General features: G+C 38.6%; 1 protein-coding gene across 6 annotated transcripts in view; it reads right to left on the reverse strand.

Annotated features, from left to right (window-relative positions):
- Positions 1–23045, reverse strand: part of LOC132131578 (nuclear factor 1 A-type) — a 150023-nt gene that overhangs the window by 14211 nt on the left and 112767 nt on the right. For 2 of the 6 annotated variants that reach the window (XM_059543636.1, XM_059543638.1), the window contains exons 5-11: positions 19815–19932; positions 17834–17961; positions 16733–16783; positions 9507–9635; positions 2422–2600; positions 1644–1809; positions 1313–1404 (exon numbers count right to left, since the gene is read on the reverse strand). In XM_059543636.1, the coding sequence (XP_059399619.1) occupies positions 1313–1404; positions 1644–1809; positions 2422–2600; positions 9507–9635; positions 16733–16783; positions 17834–17961; positions 19815–19932 (863 nt within the window). The remainder of the gene's footprint in view (positions 1–1312; positions 1405–1643; positions 1810–2421; positions 2601–9506; positions 9636–16732; positions 16784–17833; positions 17962–19814; positions 19933–23045) is intronic. The other 4 variants (XM_059543639.1, XM_059543641.1, XM_059543637.1 and 1 more) reach the window with 3 other exon arrangements.

Raw genomic sequence — 23045 nt, forward strand, 5'->3', positions numbered from 1 at the left:
TAACTACTCCATTTGTCAAACTCCCTAAAAAGGCAACAAGCATAAGAACAGATAAAAAGCAGTAGCAATCTAGTATACACAAATAGACATAAAATAGAAAGACGGAACCTTAGCCACCAAATGAGCTCGAAAAAAAGGGAGGCAGAGAGGAAAAGGTGATAGAGAGAAGGACAGAGAGAGAGAGAGAGAGAGAGAAGGGAAGGGGAGGCAGCCAGAAGTAATAAATAAATACAAACAATAAATAATAACAACCCCCCGCTCTCCTCCCAGCTGGCCTGACAAACACCTGCCTCCATTCTACTGGGGGATGCGTGTCTTGCGGCCTGCGACACAGTCAATAAATCGATGGGAGGCTGCTGCAGGCCTCCAGACATATCTCACACACACACACACACACACACACACACACACACACACAATCTCTCTCGAATCCAATCCAGTCTTGAGTGTTTCTCTATGAGCGTGGTATCATCTCAGTTGTGTGTGTGTGTGTTGTTGTATTATAGCTGCATTTACAGAGGTAACTTGTGCTCTTTTTTTGTCTGTTTGTGCGAGTGCAGGTGGCGGTACAGGCTGTATTTGTCATTGTAGATATGTGTGTGTGACGATTAAGGTTACAGGTGGCATTTCAGAGGCATTAGCATTTACACGACAAAAAACAAACACAAGTTCATTTACATTAACAGGGTGATCCTGATGTCCATTTATGAATATGTTAACTGTAGCTGTTGAGCGATGTGAGATTTAAATGACTCATGCACAACTTGATAACTACAGACTAGTTTAATATCTATCATCTAGGGATGGTAAGATTCAACGATTTGCATTGTTGCATGGGCATGTAAGTTTGAACCAAATTGTGCATTGTATACAAGTTTGCATTTGTATCAACATAGAACTGACTCATAACAAATAGTTTATGCTTGAGTAAATGTTGAATAAACGTTGCGTAAATGTTCCTTAAAAATGAATGGCTTGTTTTATCAGCTATTGGCTGATGCTGACAACCTCAAAATGACCAAATGTTGTAACAGCAATGTCAAATTATAAACTGTACCATATGACAACTAATTTGTAGCATGCAAGTGATTGTACATGTGTGCGAGGGGTATCAATCAAGGTTACGGCCACAGTGCCATTTAATCCGAGTCTGAACATACCAATTACACACAATAAATCAGCTATGAGCTCTCACAGCGAGCGAGGGAGTTATATGTGCTGGCATAAAAGTGCTGAAAGCCTATTATGACAAGACAACAAGCACTCTTGATGGACTTTCAGGGATTCGGTGGATCTGTGCATGTGTACTCACCTGAGGCTGCTGAGGGATATTTACAAAGCTGGGGTCTCTGGGGCCCACGCTGACAAAGCGCTGAGCGGGAGACGTGCTCGGCGTGGAGTAGGCTGAGGTGAATTAAACACACACACACACACACACACACACACACACAAAATGAATATCAATATTGTATCGGGAGCAGTACAGCTGTTAAGAGGAAGGCTTGATATGGACACTGCGCACGTTTCATTATGAAAAACACTGAAGATAAGCTTACACATGCTTGGGAAACACAAGACACTTTACGTTCAGGATCAAGTGTTAAGTGTGTGTGTGATGGAAGGTGATGGGCCGAAGTACTCACTTGGCGAGGTGGGGGAGTTGCCGCCTCCCTCTGTGGAGGTGGAGGGAGGTTTGGAGTCTGGCACGGGCAGGGGCACGGGTCGCGCCATCGGGGGAGGTGGAGGAGGTGGCAACATGGGAGTGGGCAGGAACGGGTTGTGCACCTTCCCCTGACTGCTCCCATTGGGCTTGATAAAAAAGAGGACATAAAAAAACATGAAAACACACTCAACTTCCGGACACGTATGACTAACAGGCACAACAGAAGTATCATACACATGCACGTCAGTAGAATGTGCTCAGAACTTTTTCGCTACTCCTAGTCTTGAATAATTATGCTGCTGTGCGCACTTCACTGTTCATTATCTATGACCCAAACCACTCGCTGTCTCTCCTCCGGCTTTCAGAGGCTAGAGTTAGCTTAAATTTTTTTTCGCAATTACACTTAACGTGTTATTCAGGTAGCTAGAGAGAAACATTTGAACTAACTTCAGATAATTTAAGGTACTAGATGCCACCTGCCATTAAAGATATTGGGGGGGAAACCTAACCAAAGAAGATAAAAGTTTTCGCTAATTCCTGCAATAGTGCCCCTTGTGGCAGCATTGAGAATGCGAGTTGCGATTATTGAGAATGCGAGGTGAAGTTAGGGTATAAGTGCTAATCTTGTATAGCATCCTTCTATTCATCCACAAATATTCAAAAGTTACTACAAACAAGACAATCTAGCCAACTAGGTGTCTATATGGATACAAAACATGTAGTGGAAGTGTGTATGTATGTACAAAAATGCTCCTTACATTAAGGAAGCCCACCTGACCAGCTTGCTGACCACTGTCAGGACAGACAAGTTGGACAAACTCCTTGAGTGATTCCTGGGGGTGGTAGCGGATGGCATGGTGGGAGAAGTACGAGCCAGGCTGCTGGATGATTGGCGATGTTGGGAAATGAAGACTTGACGGCGTGGCGTGAGGACTCGCTGCAAAGAGACAAACAGAGGGGCTCGGTCAGAAAACAATAGAGGGAGAGGAAGGATGGAGAAAAAGGACTGCATGAAGAAAGAATGTGGATGTTGTGGAGGGTTTGTGCTTGGTTGGATTGCTCATGCAGATGGGGATGTACACACAAAGGTGAAGTGTGTTTTATGGGCTTATTGGTTCAAAATAGTCACACACACACTCACAAAGTGACATAGAGGGACTATATTGAGAGTGGACACCATATTTGAGTTAATATAAATGAAAATAAGACTATGATGGACAGAATATCTACTGACCCTCATGTCATTCCAAACCTGTATGAGTTACTAACTTTCATGGAACACAAAAGAAGTTACTGAAGAACAGCAGTGGAGCAACGACTTTAATTGTAAAGACGAAAGCTTTCCTTTTTTTTTCAGAAATTAAGTCATACAGGTTTGGGGTGACATGAGGGTGAGAAGATAAAGATGTTTCAGTTGTTTTTTTCCATATAATGAAAGTCAGTGGGGTCCAAAACAACAACACTGTAAAAAAATGAGAGCAACACAGACTTTAATTGTAAGGACAAAAGGTTTCTTTTGGGTTTCTCAGAAAGTACATCATACAGGTTTCGAACAATGTGAGGTGGGTGAGTAAATAACGGGCACATTGCACATTTCTGGGGCTCTGAGAAGCAGAGGTCATCACAGTTGTGTAAACTTCTATAGTGGTGCACAGAAACCGCAACAAATATATATATTTTTTGTGTTCCCATTTGCACCAATAGCAAAAATATTGGGAAATCAAGTTAGTCCCTCAGCTGTCACATTAGAAATATTTGCTACAGCAGTGTTAACCAGTTTTCTGTAACTGAATCTCATAAAATACAAAGCATGGTGTGTGAGTTAAATGTTATACATAAAAACTTGATAGATTTACAATATTAATAACTGTGGAAACGCTTCACACATCACAATCTGTGAAAAGGTTTCATGATCAATTACACATTTTCTGAATGAATTTATTCCTTGAAGACATTCCGCCATATTACACAGGCTGCTCTTTCATCCCACACGGTCTTGTCGTTGTTCAAATCAATTTAAAAAATGCATCTACTCCAACTCAGAAGGTCTGTGACAGCGCACACTCACACATACAATGCGTCCACCTGTTCGTAACAATGGAAATGCACTGCAACGACCAGCTGTTCAGTCAACAACACTTAAAAACCGTACGAGCACCGACGGAGAACATAAGAGCGTGGTACTTAGTAACATAACGAGCGCCAGAACCTTCTTTCATCTAGTGTCATTACAACCGATGCGACTAATAAAATGTCTCGGTGACGCATCAGTCCTCTGCTTTCTCGCACCTTGCTGGCAGGTCTTCGGAGCGCTCTGGGACTTACAGTCCTTTAATGGATCGAACCTTATCAAGTATTTAATTGTAACCGGCACAATCTAATTAGGGGGCTCTTAATAGAGGTAATATTCGGTTATTGGTCATTAGTATAATGCCTGGGATGTGCGGCAGCACGGGGTCTTTAAGCCGTGATGTATCGCAGTGGAGTTAATAAGACTCCGCACTCACCCTCTCCAATCTCTCGCTCTCTTTCAGGAGAGATGGTAAGCTGATACTACATAAACATTGTTAAAACCACAGCCCCCTGCTGCAGTAATTCACTTAGCTCTGGCCTTGATTTATGGCTCTGTCAATAGAGGGTGACTGGAAACTCTGGACACTGGCGCTGCGATGTAGCCATAATAATGGAATGGATGACTCCCTCTTGCTCTTCTTTTGGTGTCGTTCGCCGTCTTATCTTTCCCCGGCGCCGTCTTTTCACGGCCCGACTCTTTCTGTTTGGGGTAGGACGCAAACTTTTATAAAGGAGATGTTAAGACAGGCATGCGGTGTCTTTACTGTCCCTGGCGGATTGGATTAGACCGCAAATACAATAGCATGGTGTGTGAGTTAAATGTTATACATAAAAACTTGATAGATTTACAATATTAATAACTGTGGAAACGCTTCACACATCACAATCTGTGAAAAGGTGTAAACATTCATGCGGTGTCTTTACTGTCCCTGGCGGATTGGATTAGACCGAGGCGCTGCCGTAGAGACCGAACCCCGCTGAGACACAACCTTTACAAAGCTGAGTCAGGATTTGAGTGGAAGACGCTCTGGTACTTAGCACAAATGCTAACAAACAAACAAACAATCACACATTCAGAACCAGCAGACACAAAAACTGCTAGTCACGTCACAGACAAGTAATCTTGTCAGCGCAATTACCAATAAAAGTGCTCATAAGTTTTTTTTTGTTTGTCAGTAATAATGAAGATAACAAAAAGTCTGTACATTTATATTAAGTTATATTAAATTATATATATATAAAGTTTGAATATTTGATTTAGTTTTCATCAAATAAAATGTTATTTTTGTTGACTAGAAGCAGAGTAAAACGCACTAAATGTAATGATTATAAAATGTATGATTAATTTAAAAATATTGACTACATTTAATTTATTATTTTCCTAATAAGATAAACTCTGTTCACATTAGCGCAGCACATACAGCCAGAGCAGAACTTGGAAACCCACTGGCCCAGAGATGGCATTAAACGGCCTTTTCCATGAAATTCACGGATGCTAGCTGCAATCCAAGAGCTGACTTAATGAAACACTTGAGCAGCATATGGTTTCTGCTCCATTATTCTAAGAAGTGGATCCAACTGGCATCGCTGCATCTATCTGGAGGCAACATGTTGAGACTGGACTGCTTTCATGACGTTTCTCCTCGCCAAACAAAACGGTTTTTCAAATGTCGTCAATCATTCGCCCTCGCGAAGACAAACGCTTACCTGTTCTGCCTTTAAATCATCACGGAGTCTGTTCTCTAGAGCCAAACGAACCGTAGATCAGTGTTACAGGTTTGGTAACCAGCTTACGTCAGCTACAGCAAAACCTACCCTGTCAATTATGCAAATTGCTTCAGTCAATTAGTGCGGAGAAAAAAAAAATTCTTCTTCAATCGCTGACAGAATCAAAGTGTTGTGGATAGCCAATTACTTAAATGGCTTGCTCCCATGTCATGTTCTTAGTCATTTAATGATGGTTATTTGGACAGAAAATTGCAAGTAAACAAAGTCTGACCGTGTCTCGAGTTGTCAAAGCAGCTGGACGACATAATTCACTCTCAAGGCCGTCAACTCTTCCGTCTTCAATGTTTCCCATTCTGCTAAATGCAAGACACCGTCTCCTGCGCCTTAATATTCATGTAGCGCACGGGGAAAGCCCCACTGATGTGCTGAAAGAGGCTTCATGAATTAAAAAGGGGTGGTGATGAGACTAAAACCAGAACACAAGCGTGAGAGGGAGAACAGAGGCTCCGAGAGCAGCCGTGTCTTAACTATAGACACCAGGAGATCATGGGAGCCCTAGGAGAAGAGTCTGATCCTTAGAAATGCTTTATTAACCAGCGGGCTGTTCTCACAAGTGTGGCGCCACCATGTTCGGGTGTAGCTAAATGTTTCAGCTATGTACCATTAAACTTAGTCATGAGAATAACTGACTTGACTTGAGTCATTCTCCAGGACAAACCTGTTACTTGATGTCAGGATTCAATACACACACAAAATTTAAATGTTAAATTATAGTTTGTACTTGCTTCAATTATTTTATTATATACTTTATTATTTGATAAAATAGTGTTTATAATTATATTAAGTTTATATTATTTATTTATTTATTAATAATACATGTTTATTATTTATTATTATATATTTTTATTCCTGATAATTAATAATAAATATTTAGCCTATTTATTAAACTATTCATGATTAATTTTTAAATAAAATAATTAGCATATTAGTATAAATATATAAGTACATAAATAATTATTTTTATGGAAATGAAATGCATTACCACTGACAGTTACATAAGGAATGAATGGATGAATGGATGAATGAATGAAAGAATAAACTGCAACAAGATAACTGATATGAACATCTTTCCAATACATATTTGTAGCGTCTTGCTGTATATGGAACCAAATTAATGTAAAAAAAATATTGCAAATGGCTGGTGCAGCCTTAGTCTTTGGTCTATAATTTAAAAGAGTTTGAAGTACCTGTTTGACCTCTATACTTCCATTACTAAATGGTGTCACTGATGGCAAAAAAGGCACAGGCTGACCGCAGAGGTAAAAAGCTGGCCCTAAAAGTTATTCTGAGGGGGGTCCAGCAGACACATACCTCCCAAAGCAAATATGGAAATGATAATGATGCGCTGAAAAGGAGGCAGACTCCAGCAGCTGGTTGAGCGCGGCTCCTCTGTTGCCATTGTGCCGCCACCCGCTCGTAATAGAAAAGGCTCCGGATTAGTTCCACTTTGCAAATCGTGTTGGTTCACTGATCTTTTTTCTTTATTTTTTCTCACTGGCCCATTGCTGCCAACTTTCAATGAATGGTGGATTATCAAAATAATAACTAAGGTGATAATAACAGGCTTTTTCTGATGCGATAGGCAACAGGTCTCCACTTCACCCAGTTTTAATAACACCGAAAAAGGAGGGGAGAGCAAGTGTTACTAAGTCGCACGGTCAATTGAAAGGGAGGACAGATTTAGGCGGTTTTAAATATTCTTTAATGGTTTTCCGGCCGCCCCACCTAACCGCATAAACCGGGTTTGACTAACATGTCTTAAAAGAGGGAGGCACTTTAAATCAATCATAGATTCAAGAGGCGACAAGCCTTGCCCCGTATACATATGAAATCACTGCCCATTTTGCACCTCATGTCCACGTGGGTATAAAATATTCACATGACAGCGATACCACTTCCAAGCATGATTTAATACAAATTAACAAATTAACCAAGTTAAGTCGTGGTTTCAACATATTCAAGGTAATTCATGCTGGAAACAGGCTCTTGAGCCGTTTGGCTTTATATCCAACAAATAAAGAATATCAATAATAGATAAAAAGCAAAAACAGGTACATTTCCAGACAAACCCTTACTTTTGCATAGAAGTAATCGAATACTGGACAAAATGTGCTTTGAATATGCAATGGAAATCCACGAACAAGCTAACAGACTGTGAATTCAGGAATCAGAGTTTATTTTCCTAACTACAACTCAACCTTGCGAAGACAACAATATGTAGCCGCTGCTCACTGCGTGTGTCTGGGTTTGATTAAAAACCATTCTTATCTATGACAAAACCATTCACAGCCAGTGACAATACGGTCATGATAACCTGATCCAGGCCTCCGTCTGATAAAGCCTCATTCGCTGGGTAAACCAACCCATGTGTAAGTCACACTCAGAGATCCGGTTAAGTGTTTACATTGAACGCATGTAAATCAAGCAGCCGGACGAGGTGATACACACTGTGGGTTGCACTCATAAAGTGACCGCACTCACGTCCTTAGCGTATTTGTCAAGAACTGTCTGACTGTAACGAGCTACATTTTTACCCACACTGCCTCAAGCCCAGTTCACACTGACAGCAAAAATCCTGGCAAGAATAACAATTAACAAAACAAAACAAAACACAACACACACGCACACACACACACACACACACACACACACACACACACACACACACGCACACACACACAAAACCATAAGCCTATTTTAAAATAGCTCTTTTTAGTAAATCAAAAGCATACAGCACAACAAGTGTAGTCCAATTCATGAACAAATAATCATTATAATACAGTTAATTTAAGTGATTAAAAACATGCAAACATTACTTGCTGAATTAACATTATTTAATATATTAAATTATAAAAATTCTCATTAATTTTCAAAATAATTTAAGTAACAAACATACAAACAAATAAAAAAAAGAACTTTAAGTTGCAGTGCTTATTGTAACAAGTATAATTATATATATACTGTATATATATATATATATATATATATATATATATATATATAATATTTCGCAATAACGAAATCTGAGCAGGTCTAAAAACTGAAACTGTTGATGCTGCACTTTACACTTTGGAAAAGTTATATATATTTTTTAAATATGAGCAGGCCTACAAGCTGGGATTGGTAATGCTGCACTGTAATCATAGTTATTTATTTATATTTTTCTTTATATTTTATTATATGATATTGGTTTGAGATTGAGAGTATTTTATTTAGTGGAGAAATTTCCAGCAGTATTTTATTTCTTATTCTTTTTTTATTTTATAGATATTTTATTAAAAAGTATTTTAAAAAAGTGTAAACAAATTGTTAAAAAAAGTTTATAGTAATAAACAACCTGCAGTTTAATGTTTGCATTTCTTTCCCTTACTGTACCGAAAATGAACCGAACCGTGACTTTAAAACCGAGGTACGTACCGAAAAAGTTTACTTAAAACTTCACTGAAAATCTTTTGGTTGTGCTGATTATAAAATTCCAATCAATCAATCAATCAATAAAATAATAACTGAACTGCTGATTTTGGGCTTTGTTGCTAATTTTTAAAATTAATAATTTTGTAATGTACCTAGGATCGCTTTATAATGTACAGCATTAGCTGAGAGACATTGTAACTCAAATATACCCAAATGAATCCGAATGGAATTGGAATTTAATCAGAATCCAATTACAATCAAATCTAATAAAGTAAAAAAAAAAAAATGCCAGTCCATATCGAGGTCGTGTTCCTATTAATTTGCATAAATTTGAACTCTACTCAAACTGGTCGCATCACGTCCGGATGCTTTGACACTACAAATCGCAGCCAGTGTGAACGTCCCTCTATAAAGAGTCCGTTCAGATTTCAGGTTCCGGCTTGTCTGGTCTAGTGTTGCAAGGGACAGTGTGGAGTGTGAAGGATTGTGGGAGAACTGCTGGCTGTGATTAGGGGCTTGGGGAAGAAGAGTGGTGCAGTTTGAGTAGGGTGGGGTGTTGGGACCTCACCTCTGGGTCCTGTAATGACAGGTCGATGATGGTGTGTGAATGCCGTTCGAGGGGAAGCGGTCTGCGAAGGCACATGGCTGCTGAAACCAGACTTCTCTGACTTCTTTAATGTGGTAGGCGATGGCATCCCTGGCAAGAATGATTGATAAGTGCAATTTAATAACGCAAGGTCATGGAGACACTGGCTGGCGCAAAGGAGAGAGAGTGGATAGAAGGGTTGGGGTGGTTTGTTTGGGTGGGTGAGTGGATGGAGATCAAGACAGCGGAGGAGAGACTGTGAGGCCCAGCGGGTGGCACAGGATACACTACATGGGGCCAAATGGTCACTCTCCCAGTGCAACGCAAGATCAAGTGATTATGTAGTGTATTGATGTCTTGATGTCAAAACGTCAACCGACATGCACACTAGACATGACCTCATGACCTTTCTCAAAATAAAAGTAATCGTTATTCTTATTCTTTTGTGTAAATTTGTGCATTACGAGTCCAATCAGACTTTCAAAGGCGATGTTTAAGGAATATTATGGGTTCAGTACAAACTCACTTGATAGCATAGTGTTGATTACCAATAAAAATAATTTACAGTTGTCCCTAGTTTTGACTGTGTTAAACCTATTAAATCTAGGTAAAAATTATTAAAAGAACTTTAGAACTTAAATAATTTAATAGTTTTAACCAAAGATTTAATGTGGGTGCTTTTTTTTGCATTAATGAAAAAAAGGGATGACTAAGTATTTCTTGTGGTAATCAACATTATGCCACAAATTCTCTCAGTTTATTACAGAACTCCTAAAGAGGCATGGTGATGGAAAAAAAAAACTTCTCTCACAAAACCTTTGCATTCCCCTGAGAAACTCTGCAGTGACTCACAAAGCATTTGAGTTCTGTGTGAAACTTTGCATTTGCTTGTAAAACTATTGTTCCCCCCAAAAAACTCTGCATTCACTAACAAAACTTTGCCATTTCCTCAAGAAAGTTTGTGTTTGTTCGCAAAAGTTTGCCATTTCTCTGAAAAACTTTGACATTTTTCTCAAAACTTTGCAGTTTTCCCAAGAAACTTTGTGTGCACTTGCAAAACTTTTGAATTTTTCAGGGAAACTTTCCATTTGTTCGCAAAACTTTTCCGTTTCCCCAAGAAACTTTGCATGCATTCACAAAACATTTGCGTTTCCTAGAGAAACTTTGTTTGCTCGCAAAATTTAGCAGTTCCCCCGAAAAAACTTTTTTGTTTGTTCATTTGTTTATGATATAAATAATACAAAGGACTGTTTTTCTTTTTCTTTTGCAAGCGAACACAAAGTTTTTTTGAGGAAATGCAATACTTTTGCAAGAGAATGCAAAAATATTGTGAGTGAGCACAAAGCTTCTTGGGGGAACGCAATACATTCGGGAGTGAATGCAGCGTTTCTCACAGGAATGCAATACTTCTGTGAGAATGAAAAAGCACTTAAATATAATTTTTCTTACCATATATTTTTTTTTCATCACCATGTCCCCTTAGGGGCTGCGTAGTTAAGTTTAGCTTTGTATTATTCCTTTAAAAGTCTAATAGGTTTTTCCATTTCCTAATTTCTAAACAGTTGGTTCAAATTAATGGCGATGAGTGTGAGGTTAGTTGTTAATGGTAAACATGTCGTCTAAAAATGTGAAAACAAAACCATAAGGCCGTTTTAAAGTATCTTATGCACCTTACCCGTGGGCTAGCAGGATGAAATGAAGTAGCGATGAGCGTAACAGGATGTGGTAGAGAAAAAGAAAGAGAAAGCTGAACAGACATGGAGGGAAGAGGGGTTAGGGATGCAAAGCACACAGCATTCACATTCACAGTCTGCCAGACGGATGTGCATTGGCAGGGGTTAATGCGAGCAACAGTTCAGATGCACAGGCTAACATGAGCTAACTGAGAATGACTGAAGTCTGTTAGTTCATGCTCAGCCACGTTAGTCCAACTCCTCCCTCCTGCATTAGTGCTCCCATATTGCCTTGCTTCACTCTACCTCTCACTTCGTGGTAAAAATAGACAGACATGAGGGAAACCTATGGCCGATTAGCCGCTTGAGGTTAGGAATGCAAATTGATAAGAATGAACTGCAAATAGAAGGGGCAATTAGGAGGCACCGCTGGCCCATTTGTCACCCGGTCAAAGCATTTTTTAGTCCATTCTTCTGCACTGGGACAGGATATAAGCACTGGTCTTACATCTTATTTCTCCCCCCACCACCCCAGAGGAACAAGTTCATCCAGACGATAGTAAATGACTTAAACCAGTGCAATTAAATCATGTGTGGCTAAAGCTGTATTAATGGTTTTAGCCAGCAGCTCTCACTCTCCTCGCACTGCCCACATGTCTCTTTCTGGTTACATCACAGCACTGGTGTGTGGGACGCCCCCCACAGCCTCCGATCATATATGGAGGCCACCACACTTATTATGAGCCAATTATGGTTAAATGAAACTATCTAGAGAAATTTTATATCAAATAAACTGTTTATGCTCTGTATTTGACACCATACTTAAGTAAACTAAACGTTTTAAGTACGGCATTCATTCAAGAATTTAGAAATTGAAAACTGTAACGTTCAAATGATCTACTTGCTAGTGCCCACCAGATTTACAGTTTCTCAATGAAAAATATATAACAAAATATATAATATATAAAATATAAATACAAATTTGAAGGATGAAAAAAAAGGATTTGAAAGACACACTCAAAATATTATGAATTATGAATCATTTTTAATATTAACAATATTATTTAATATATTCTGTTCTGCATTTTTATTATTATTAAATTAAAAATTAAAAATATTGCAATATAGAATGTCTTAAATAAAACAACATTAAAGTTAATATTAATAATAATGTTTGAATGCCTTTTCCATTAATAATACTAACAAAAAATAATTAATAATATTAAATTATAATAATAATAATAACCACCACATAGCTCAAAGTGTTCCACTATCAACACTATATTGCAGATATATATAACTATATTGCAGATCCACTACAGTTCCACCATATTGCAGTTATCTGCTTTATATCTAACTTGTTTTTAGATATGAGGATGTAAAATGTGCAGGTGCGTGTGTTTTGGATTTTTTGTGTGCGTGTGAGTGATTAGAAGTCATCCTTGGTTTCTCCAGCCCTTGCAGACTCCTTCCCCTTTCAGGCGAAAAAAGAGAGAGAGAGAAAAAAAAAACAAGATGGAAAGAAAGACAGCATCCCTTCCCAGCATCAATGACCATTAGAGACTGGCTTTGTAATTTAAAAGGGTCACCTTAGGTCATGAAAAGGTCAGCTAAGAGGTCATTGAAACCATGAAGAGATGGTTGCTACTTCAATAAAATATGGTAAAAGATTTTAAGAAGCCATCAAGCACATTTAGCACAAATTACCAATGATTTCCAGTCTTCATTCATCAGACACACATACCAAGTGCAAAATTCCCCATTCAGCTGTTCTCAATTTCTCCTCACACTCACAAGTTCAGCACAGAATGCGTCAGAAGATCAATTTTAATGAGTATGCTGACAGCGGTGGAAGAGAGAACGGAGTGGAAACATACTGTGTCATTGGGACAGACTCATCAGATGGACATGGAGCCGAGAGTAACCCAAACACTACTCAACTGAGACCAACATAGATGAGAGAGAGACGATGACAGAATAAACAGACAGAAAGTGGTGGAAAATGGAAGGAAGTGAAGGATAATAGGATGGAAAGACAAACAAGGGGTTAAGTCACACATACACACACACACACACACACACACACACACACACACACACTCCCATTGTCACAAGCTGCTGGAGAGGAGCCAAATAACATTAGCTATCGCCATATTAGCTATCGCTAATGCTATTTCTTAAGTACAGCTTCACTTTGGATATCTTACTCACTGACTTATCAATATTTTAGCTTATCTGAAGTGGTTGTGATCGCCTGTCAAGTTATATAATCACGTTGCCTGTGTGTTCACGGGTCAGTTGAAGTTAATCACTGAAATTAAGCACCAATTTCAGCTTCATTAGCAGTTAGCCGAACATGCTACTTTGTTAGCATTCTGTGTGCTGGTTTGTTATTGCCCTCCTGCTTCATCTGTCATTAAATTGTCACTTGCTTTATACTCAGTTATATTATACTTTTCTGTAGGGCGGAGTTTTGCAAAAAGTGCGTGTTTAATGAATGTGGTTTGATGAAAGTTCAGGAAGTTTAATGCTAAATTCAGCTTCACTATCACTTAGCATGTTGCCAGAATGCTATTTTGTTAGCGTTTGTTTGTGGTTCCATCTGGACCAGCTATTGACCATGTTTAGACCAGCTAGACACTATATAGGAAGCTGAGTTTTTCGATTGAGCTCTGGATGTGGTTCTGAGGGGCGAAATTTTGGTGCCTGTAGAGTGGGGAAGTCCAACGAGAAAACAGAATCAAACCTGTGGGTTGGCGGACAGTTTGCTTTGATTGTGTGTGTGCAAGTGTCTGTGTTTGCTGTGGACAGGGTCTGATGTCTCATAGTGAGTAATGAACACTTGAAAATGTTCTGTCAGTTAGAATCAAAGCCTGGCCATAGTCAGCACTTTCCTTTCCGAGGCATTATTACACGCTGGGTACTGGTCCTGGCCCGATTCTCCTTTTCCCTCCCTTCCTCCTTCCTCACGGCTGACAAATTGACAGAACCCAGACGGGCGAGGAGGCAATTCTGTATTGAGTGCGTCTCTCTGCCGCTCTCCATCGCTCTCGTCTTGTAGAGCTCGCCGTCCTCTCCGGCCCATCAGTCAGCTCTGGCCTGGCTGCAGTCGGCAGTGAATCTACCCAAACTAGCCTAAACACACACTCACTAAAATTTACAGGTGGGTTATTAATTATTCAAAATATAGATATAATTAATGCTGTCTTGATTGTTCTTTTATGATGTAAATAATTACCACACAGAAACTGAAGACACAAAGTTCTGCAGATTATGAAGCACTGAAGTCTGTTAATTTCAGTGTTCTACATTAACCCCCCCGCCCCCAATAATAAAAGTTTTTTATTATATTTTTGAAAAAATGTAATAGATAATATGTTTTTTTTTAATAATTTGAGTACATTTAAAAAAAAAACTATATATATATATTTTTTATATTATTATTAAATTTAATATATGGTAACTACATATTTATATATGAATTACTGTTTAATTGTGTATATTATATATATTATGAAAAAATAATATATATTTAACAATTTTTTATCAAACACACAGGCAAATATTTATTCATAATATTAATATAATATATAAAATAAAACAATTATATATATATAATTTAATTATAATTTATTACTATATATATATATATATATATATATATATATATATATATATACATTTTAATATTTAACATTTATTTTAATTAAATGTACATATTTTGACTATTTTAATCACACAGTGAACTAGACTACCAAAAAAGGATAATTCTAATTAACTTTTTAATATTATTTATTACAGTTTATTATAGTTTATTATTACATTATTTGTTATTATATTATTTTTTTGTTATTTTAGATTGTAAAGAATTTGAAAAAAATATGAATCTTAGAATCGCTTGTAAATTTTGGTTTGGAGAGGTCATAGGAGTTTGACTGTGGGACACTCGGCTACGTGCAGCGAGCAGAACGACAGGTAGACGTCACCCCACAGCCCCTACCACGGACTACCACCTGACACCCGCTACCTGAGCAATGACAAGCACGCTGCTGCCACAGACATACTTTAGAAAGGCTGGCTAATTTTAAACACATTGCGAAGGTCTCCGCAATCCAATAAAGATAGCAGAGGCCCACACGTACACATACATAAACACAAACACACATCCAGCACACTCGGGGGAGATTCACGGAAAGGGACACAAATCAGACAGATGGCAGGCATAACAAGACTTCGAGATGCCACAGTAGTTCAACACCATGGCTGAAAAATTAACGAATGTCACTGATTGGACGAGAAATGTGATCCAGCAAGTGATCGGGAGGTCAAATCGTATCTCCGTTTGTGTTGCCTTTTTAATACCTTAATATATTCACCTAAATATATTAGGGATGTGTCAGAATTGTAGACTTGTCAACTAATCATCCAATAACAGAGTAGTCTGTTAGTGAGTTAAATTAAGTAAATTAATCCAGATTTTTTAATCGTAAATATAAAGTGCAACTGATTTAACGTGGATGAATTTAGAAGTTATTTACTTGTATAAAAATAAATACAGAACATAATTAAAATAATATAAAATATATGAAATGATATATGTATAAAATACAAAACATTACCGGTATTTAAAATGTAAATATATATTTATACATTAAAAATATATATCAATAAATAATTAAAATAAATTTAAAGGTATCAATAGTTTATATAGTACGCACATATACAAGACAAAAATATTGAATAAAAATCAAATATATATATATATATATATATATATATATATATATATATATATATATTATACAAATATTACATCTAAATATATAAGTATTACAAAATATTTTACATATTAAAAACCTTATATTAAAATAAATAATAATAATTAAATATGAAATATATAAGAATATATATATATATATATATATATATATATATATATATATATATATATATATATATATATATATATATACACATACATATAAATAAATTCTAAAAAATAAATAATTATAATTGAATGATTTTACTAAAAGAAATTTACCAAAAAAAGATTTAAATCATTAAAAAAATATTTTATAATATATACAATTATACACGACTCCCATCCAAATAGAAAATGCATACTTTTGCACATCCCTAATATAACTACCCCAAGTTTTTCCTAACACTGCATTCTCAAAAACACAAAGACATGTCACTTTAATGCAAACATTTCCAGATGCACCATTGATGGATGTGGATGACATCATGCACAAAAATCATAGGGATATCATGGGACAGGGGGTGCATGTTGTTTCAGGTGGGCAAACATCCTCCAGGCTTTTTCTGTTCCTTTTTTGGGATAAAGGTGTTTGTGGGAGGAAAGGCAGGTGAAAGGCAGGAAGCAAAATCGTCTGAATAAAACAACAAAAAATAAGATACGAAACAACAACAACGATGATGACAAAACTAGACGGCACAATGGACGAGCTCCGTTTTTTTGGGTGGGGAGGGAAGGTGAGGTGTGGAAGGGTGACAATATTGATATAGTTTTACCTTGTCTTGAGATGAACGAACTAGCTAGCGAGCCACGCAGTTTATATCCAGCTTTGAAAGACAAGGAAGGAGGAGAAAGAAACAAGGAGGGACAAAAGAACAAAAAAGGCAGGGTGAATAAGAGGTGTAGAAGCAAATGTGCAATACCTCAGCAGTTCAACCATTCATGTCAGACATGATGTGTCCAGAACCTTCCGGACAACCACACACTCAGATTACACACACACACTTATGCAGGCGACATCTTCATAAGGTTTTCTTTTCTGCATGTTCCTCACTTTCATCACACTTTATTCTTTCAATAGGTCTGTAACCCAATCCACATGTCTGTTTTTTTTTGTTTGTTTCATGAGAACTGGTACTAAATGCCTGTTGGAAGTACTACAAGAATCTTTAATAAACTAGAATCTTTAAATGGGATTGGAATCAGATTCATTCGGTTCCTTGAATGATTTTGTTAATAATGATCTGATTCCCTTGCTCGAGCTCTGTCCTGATCTGGCTGTAATATATGACGTGTGTTTCCTCTCTATCTCTGTCCAGTCCGCGGCGTCGATTTCTAATATCGAGGGCGCGCGAGACTTGATTGAAGATGCTTTGGAGCGGGACAGATTTACAGTCCTCTGCTCTGTGGCAATGCGGCGAGCTTCACAGGACACACGTACACAATCCAGCACGTATAAGCATTCAAACCCACACACATACGGGACCCTTCGTCCATTATTAGCATTATTAGTAGACACGTGGATGTGAAGTTAAATGAGACTGGCCATCTTTGGTTAACTTCTGAGATGGACTGAGGGGGGCAGACAGCGTAAATCTTTCAAAAAGAAAACAAATGAGGTGCCATTTGAGTTAGAGGGTGCCATCTCCGAAATGTCATACCCAGAGACGGGTCAGAGATGCTGAACCCCCCCCAAAAAAACATAAGAAGAAGAAAGAGAAATAATCCCAGCACAGCTGTTTCCGTCCCACAACGATGCACAAACACACACACAGCAGATCCGATCGCTCGCTCTCCACCCGCAACCCCACAGTGTGTGAGAGTGTGAATGTGTGTGTGTGCGCCGGGGGAGGCTGCCTTTCAGGGTGGACGCTTACCTGGCTCTACTTCGTGCCAGCTGCTGGCTTGGCTAACGCTTCCGGGCGAGCGTCCCTGACCTGGGTAGTAGGACTCCTCTCCCGGGCTGTCCACCTCATCCTCCATGCATTTGATACGCTTTGCAGAACTGTGTGACAAAAGAGAGATAAAAAAGAACATTCTTTCATTCTGCAAATGTATGATTTTCTCCCAGCATGTTTTGTTAGCCAGTGTGGAGGACTGTAGTTTGGATTCAGATAAATGCTAAAGGCAGCATTAAACCACTTTCAAAAAGCATTTAATGTATTACCGTGATGTATTTTAGGGGCTGGGACTAATTATACGCATTAGGATTTGATTGGTTAATGAAAAGTGTGTTATGATATCATTTATTAATATTTTTCCATCAACACTGTGGAGGACAAAGTATTACACTAAAAACTAAATATATACATGTGATAAATTGTATTTTGACAAATTCAATCATAAAATATGTTAAAATAAATGAACATAGATTGCAAGTTTGCCATACTACAAAAATTTTTTTTTATTAAACATTAAAAACGTGCTAAAATTTATTTTAATGAATTAAATCATAAAACATAGGAAGATAAATGAACAAATATCAATAAATACAATACTAAATACACAAAGTGTGCAATACTAAAACATCTTTTATTAAAAAGATAAATATATATGATAAAACGTTTTAATGAATTAAATAATAATATATATTAAAATAAATGAGCATGTCAATAAATCAAAATATAACACAAAATGCAGTATGCAAAATAGAAATAAATAATTGACATTTTGCTTAATTTATTGAATGTATTCATTAATTTATTTTATATTTTGAGATGTATTTATTGAAATACTTAATTTTATATATATATATATATATATATATATATATATATATTTGTGTGAAAAGTTATTTCAGAGAAGTTATGTTTCACATAAAATTATTAAAAACTTTTTTTATATCATTAAACATTTTAACAAGTTAAATAGTAAAATTTTATTTCATATTGACTGTACATTTTTTAAAAGATATTTATTCAAATCAAAAAGTTGGACAGCAAAGACGTGCAAGCTTATTCAGACACACACACACGCACACACACACACACGCGCGCGCGTTCTACAAAACACACACATTCAAGAAGTGAGGAGTCATTGGAGGCTGGCGGTCATGTGTGTGTGAGTTATCTGCTGTGAGCTGAGCTCTGACATTTATTTGTTAATGTAAGGCCTACTGGTGTTTTTCACTCATAATCGGTTAATTAGTTTCTAGCATGCAGCCACACACAGGGTCCTTATTCCAGATGTTTGCTTTGGCAGGCCTGGCTGAAGAGGCCACTGAAGCATGTGGGCAGACGCACACATGTACACACACACAGTTGTATTTGATCGCACACACATGGACTCCAAAGTTAGCCAGCTCACGCTCTAAACTAGATTTTTGTGCATCAAAAGTACCCATGATGCCCAAAAATACCTTGCTGATGAGTGTGTTCTGTCATTTTCAACAAATGTATTGAATGGAAATGAACATACACATGACTTTTGTATTTTCAAATGTGTTAAATATTAGCACAAATGTTTATGTATGTTTGTATGTGTGTGGATTTTAGGTATGCTGCGTTATGTAAAATTGACAGCGAAATTTGCCCCATCAGTGAAATCACAGTAGCCATTTATACATTGCATTTCAGCTGTGCACACACACACACATCCAAACATCTGTCCACACACACACAAGGGATGCCACGTAGTGCGGTTTTACATCTAGAGCAGTATGTGTGTGCGACTGGCCTGTAGGCTGAGCGGGTGGCGGAGAGAGAAGTTTCCAGGTGGACACACATATGCTGGAAGCTTGTGTAGCTCAGACTCCTGCAGCCTCTTCGAATGCTCAGCCAACACATCAATCTCTGCCTCGGCTGATTAATTAAGACTCAGAGTGAAGGAGGAAGACAGAGAGAGAGAGAGAGTGCATACCTGCTAGAAGAAGTGCTGGGTAGGGGGCGCCTCATGGCCCCAGGGCTCATACTGTAGTAGGAAGAGCTGTCCAGGTCTGCCAACGAGAAGTTGGGCCCCGTCCCTGCTGCGATGGGGGCTGTCACACACAAAAAAGAGAACAATCATTAACCCGGAGAACAAAAACAGTCTTAAGCGTCACATTCTGATGCAGTATATCTTCATTTCCACGTCTGAAGTAAAAGTAAAGTTTGAGGTGGTTCAGTCGTTCGCCATTTCGGCTGTGTAACAAGTTTACTTCTTTACGTATAAAACAGCAATAAAATTGTAACAAATTTTCATGTTAGTTCAGCTAAAAAGATAGATAGATAGATAGATAGATAGTTATTTTTTCATATATTTGTATTTATTTCATCATATTTAATGAATTACATTTCTGTATAATTCTTCCTCTTCCTGTCATTCAAATTCAACTTCCTGTTGGGTGTGGCAAATTCAAAATTTTCACATAAAAATAAATAAATAAATAAATAAATAACTTTACTGACATTTGCTTATCTTACTGAAACACTTGTGCTGGTTACAAAACTTTCCTCCCTGAGTGAGTCGCCTCAAGCTGCTAATCCCCCCGTGCCCCTCTCTGTAGGTCATCGGTGAGCAGTGCTCTATCAAACGCCTTTGTCATACAGTACATAAAGCCGTGATGCCTCTTTATATTCATGGTGACTGAGACCACTATTTTTTGATGAGGACAGCACGAATGTGTAAGAGAGCGGCCCTGGTCCTGCATACCTAATAGGCCGGGCCCAGGCGGAGAGAGAGAGAGAGAGAGAGAGATGTACGTATGAAGGGGGGGGGGGGGCAACAGCATGGAAGACTGTGATAGACACGGTAATGGGCTGCCTAATTAACATTGGAAGAGGACACGGTTAAAGGGGCAAGTTGGACCAAGGGAGGGAGAGAGAGAGCAATTTCACTAGCCAACAGCAAAAAGTTGGACACATAGGAAGTGAGAAAGGAAGTGCTATAATTTCTGAGTCATCTCTTTATGTTAACTTTTTTTTTGGAGGGGGGTGGGCGTTCCTTCGCTCTAATAGAAGTGGCAGCGTGGGTAATTTATGACGAGCAGTAAAGCCGGCTGCATTTGCATGGCTAATAGTAAGATGTGAAGTAATTTGTGTGAGAGCTAACCTGGGCACCGGGCTGCAGTAACTCAGCCGGCCCTCGACACGCACACACATCCACACAAACGAGCCCTCACGCCGAGAGCGGCCAGCCCTGCTGCATTTTGGGTAGAAAAATGACCACACTGCAGTCTATCTGACTGGAATGGAAATCAATCATAAAGGTAATCCGCAGTCTCTACCTCTTAAAGGCTTTATCAAGTGCTTTCGCTTGGAGGATTCCAAATGAAGCCTGTGGCTATCAGGCCTGCATTGATCTTTCTTTCTCTTCTCTCCATTCCCTTCTGTTCTCTCTCTCTCTCTGATCTTTACTGCTTTACCTTTCAAGCTGCTGGGCGCAAAGTACATTAGCAAAATGTTTCAATTTATTCTTATTTACTTAGTGCAGAGGAATGGCAGTGCAGCAAGTGGATTTACTTAGCTGTGCATCGGGGACAAAAAAAATTGTCCAAACAAGTTGACAAAAAGTTACGAATTATTTAATGTGGTTATTTTTAACTTTGTTAGATGATGGCAAAGGAATTCTAAATGTAAAAGTATTGTCCAAAACTATATAAAATTTACAAAAAACGTTCTATGTTCAACAATGCAAAAAATGTAAAATATCCACTGATAACTGATATGGTAGCGATCCCTTAACTTCTAAACATTTACAGCAAGGGAAAAGTATTTCAAACAGGTTTTAGACTGAAGGCTGGCAAGTTACAGGAAGTTTGTTGACTGACAGCAAAGTGACCGAAGTGACCAAAGTGTCTGCTGGATGTGGTGTATTTTTTTTTTTTTTGGTGTAGCCTGGTATCAAGGGTTGACAATCCCTCTTAACATACACACACACAGACATACTCCTCCCCTCCACCCAAACACTGGACGTGCTATAGCATCTACAAAAGCTGGGGAGGCTATTCATTTGAAAAGAGCAGGGGGAGGAGGAAGAGAAAAAGACAAGAGGAAAAAAATTGGCTTTTGTTCAGGTCGGATTTTCAAATTGAAGCATTTGACAACAAAGGCAGCAGCAATCAACTTCAAAACCCTGGACGTCTGTTCACCCCGTCTTCCCCCCACCCCCCTTACTCCTCATCGCTTTATTGAGCGAGAGGACCATGGCGTGATGGGATCTCATCTAGAATATGGTCTGAAGTTGTTGAGCTTTGACAGGTCTTCGGTGGGGTTTTCTGCTAGATCAGCTCCTGTGTGGATACAGACCTACAGCATAGGTCCAGAGTTCTCAGTCTGGAGAAGAGGGTTCACATGGAGCTAGACCTTACACCTTCACTGCGTAGTTTCCCATCAAACCAAATGAGAAGAAAAGGCTCAAGAGGAACCTTGCTGGTGAAGTCTACAGGTCGGCGTCCGGTTGAAGAAGGTCAAGAAATATAAGACAATGTAGTCCTGTACTCAGCATATTACTACTCCTGGTAAAGACACTGTGAAGGACAGGACTGATAATCAGCAGGTTGCTGATTTGACACTCTGTTGGTCCGATTTGAAGGGATAGTTCACCCAACTATCTACCAACTACCCAACTATGACTCTCATCATTTTGGCACATCCCTACTTTTACAGTATACCAATGAACAACTTTATTTTTGTCCATTTTTATTATAGTAGAAATGTAGGATATTTTGTGGCATGCTAGTATTGACAAGATTTAAGCCCCATGTGTGCATTTCACTGCAGATGGCACTGCCCACTCGCAGGCTTTGGTCCAGTGTTGGCACAGTGCTGACAAGACTAGTGGGCGTATCCCCACTGGTGCTGCTCGGCAGTGTCTCTGCCACAGCGACCTCCTCTCCTACTCCATAATTCATCCGCTCCCCCTGTTCGGTCATATGGCTAAATAGTCCGTGCCAGCGCCCAGCCATCACCCAGGGATTTCCAGGTGTCCCTGCCCCTGGGTCATGCTGCCTTGCTGTTTGCCAACATTTCTGAGAGGCTCTTGCAGGCGGCCTAATAACAATAACCTCATCCTAATCCCGTATCCTCTCCTGCAGCCTTCGCAATCTCCTCTGGAGAGGCTCTGAGTGGGCGGCAGCAACAGTAAAACTGGCTCACGTACAAGTCCTCTTGC

This window comes from Carassius carassius, chromosome 48 (assembly GCF_963082965.1).
Source record: "Carassius carassius chromosome 48, fCarCar2.1, whole genome shotgun sequence".
Lineage (NCBI taxonomy): Eukaryota > Metazoa > Chordata > Actinopteri > Cypriniformes > Cyprinidae > Carassius > Carassius carassius.